Below are 940 nucleotides of genomic sequence, written 5' to 3'. Positions count from 1 at the left end.
GTGAAGGTGGCCTTGGGGGTCCTGAGGAAGTCCTGCAGCCCGGGCCTGGAGCTCTGCTGAGCGCTCCTCCACCTCCATCCAGTCTGGCAAAGTGCAAATCGGGGGTCCAGCCCGGCTCTCCAGCTACTGTGCAGGCAGCAGCTGGAGCAGGGACCCAGATGCCCCAGAAGGCATGCTGTTTGCGGTCTCTCGGTCAGTGGCACCCTTGGGGGCCTCCCTCTGCTCAGACCTCCCTGCAAGAGAGAGGAAGGGAGAAGACAGTCTTTCCTTGGCCGATGCCACTTCCAGAGGGGCTCTGGGCACCCTCCCTGCCGCACTGGAATCCTTAGGCCCCTTCCCCACTATAGACGCGGCCATTCAGGCTCTGAAGCAGATCTCGGGCTCCCTTCTCCCATCCCCATCCCCTAATGCCACCTGCTCCCAGCCATGACAAAGCCCCTACCCATCCCCGGGGCTCAGTGCCCCCACTGCCAACACACTGGGCCACCAGCCCTCTACCCCAGGCCACTCACGAGGCAGTGAGCGTGGAGTTAAGCAGCAGGGTGGTCCTAATTCGGTACAGTTGGGCCAGTGTCAGCTTCCGGTGCTGGGCAGAGATCCCTGGGTGGGGCTCGGGCTGGATCCTGGGTGAGGCCCCCAAGGGCAGCTCTCTGCCCCTCCTGGGGGGTCTTTCAGGCTCCCCAGCCGGGCAGCTGGTTCTGCCCTCCAGCTCTGATGGCTTGGGGCCACTGCCGGGGCCGGGCGCCCCCCGGTGAACCCAGCTGGGCCCAGCTTCCCGAGGGGAGCCCTGAGTCCTCGTGCCAGAGACCGTAACGGCCAAGCAGAGTTCGGACAGACTGCGGCTGGGGGCCGGGGGCGCTCCGCGGGTGGTGGCCCCTGATAGCAGCTGGAGGAGACTAGCCTCAGATTTGGACTTGAGCAGGTGGGGCAGGCGGGGCAA

The 940-nt window shown here is 65.9% G+C and overlaps 1 protein-coding gene across 1 annotated transcript in view; it reads right to left on the bottom strand.

Moving 5' to 3' along the window:
- Positions 1-508: 508 nt before the first annotated feature.
- PLEKHG5 (pleckstrin homology and RhoGEF domain containing G5) overlaps positions 509-940 on the bottom strand; it is a 24,598-nt gene continuing 24,166 nt past the window's right edge. Inside the window, 1 exon segment of the mRNA XM_077763871.1 lies at positions 509-940. This exon segment is cut by the window's right edge and continues 10 nt beyond it. Coding sequence (XP_077619997.1) covers positions 509-940 — 432 coding nt within the window.

This window comes from Crocuta crocuta, unplaced genomic scaffold (assembly GCF_008692635.1).
Source record: "Crocuta crocuta isolate KB4526 unplaced genomic scaffold, BGI_CrCroc_1.0 scaffold13, whole genome shotgun sequence".
Taxonomy (NCBI): domain Eukaryota; kingdom Metazoa; phylum Chordata; class Mammalia; order Carnivora; family Hyaenidae; genus Crocuta; species Crocuta crocuta.
This window is presented reverse-complemented; position numbering and strand designations above follow the sequence as displayed.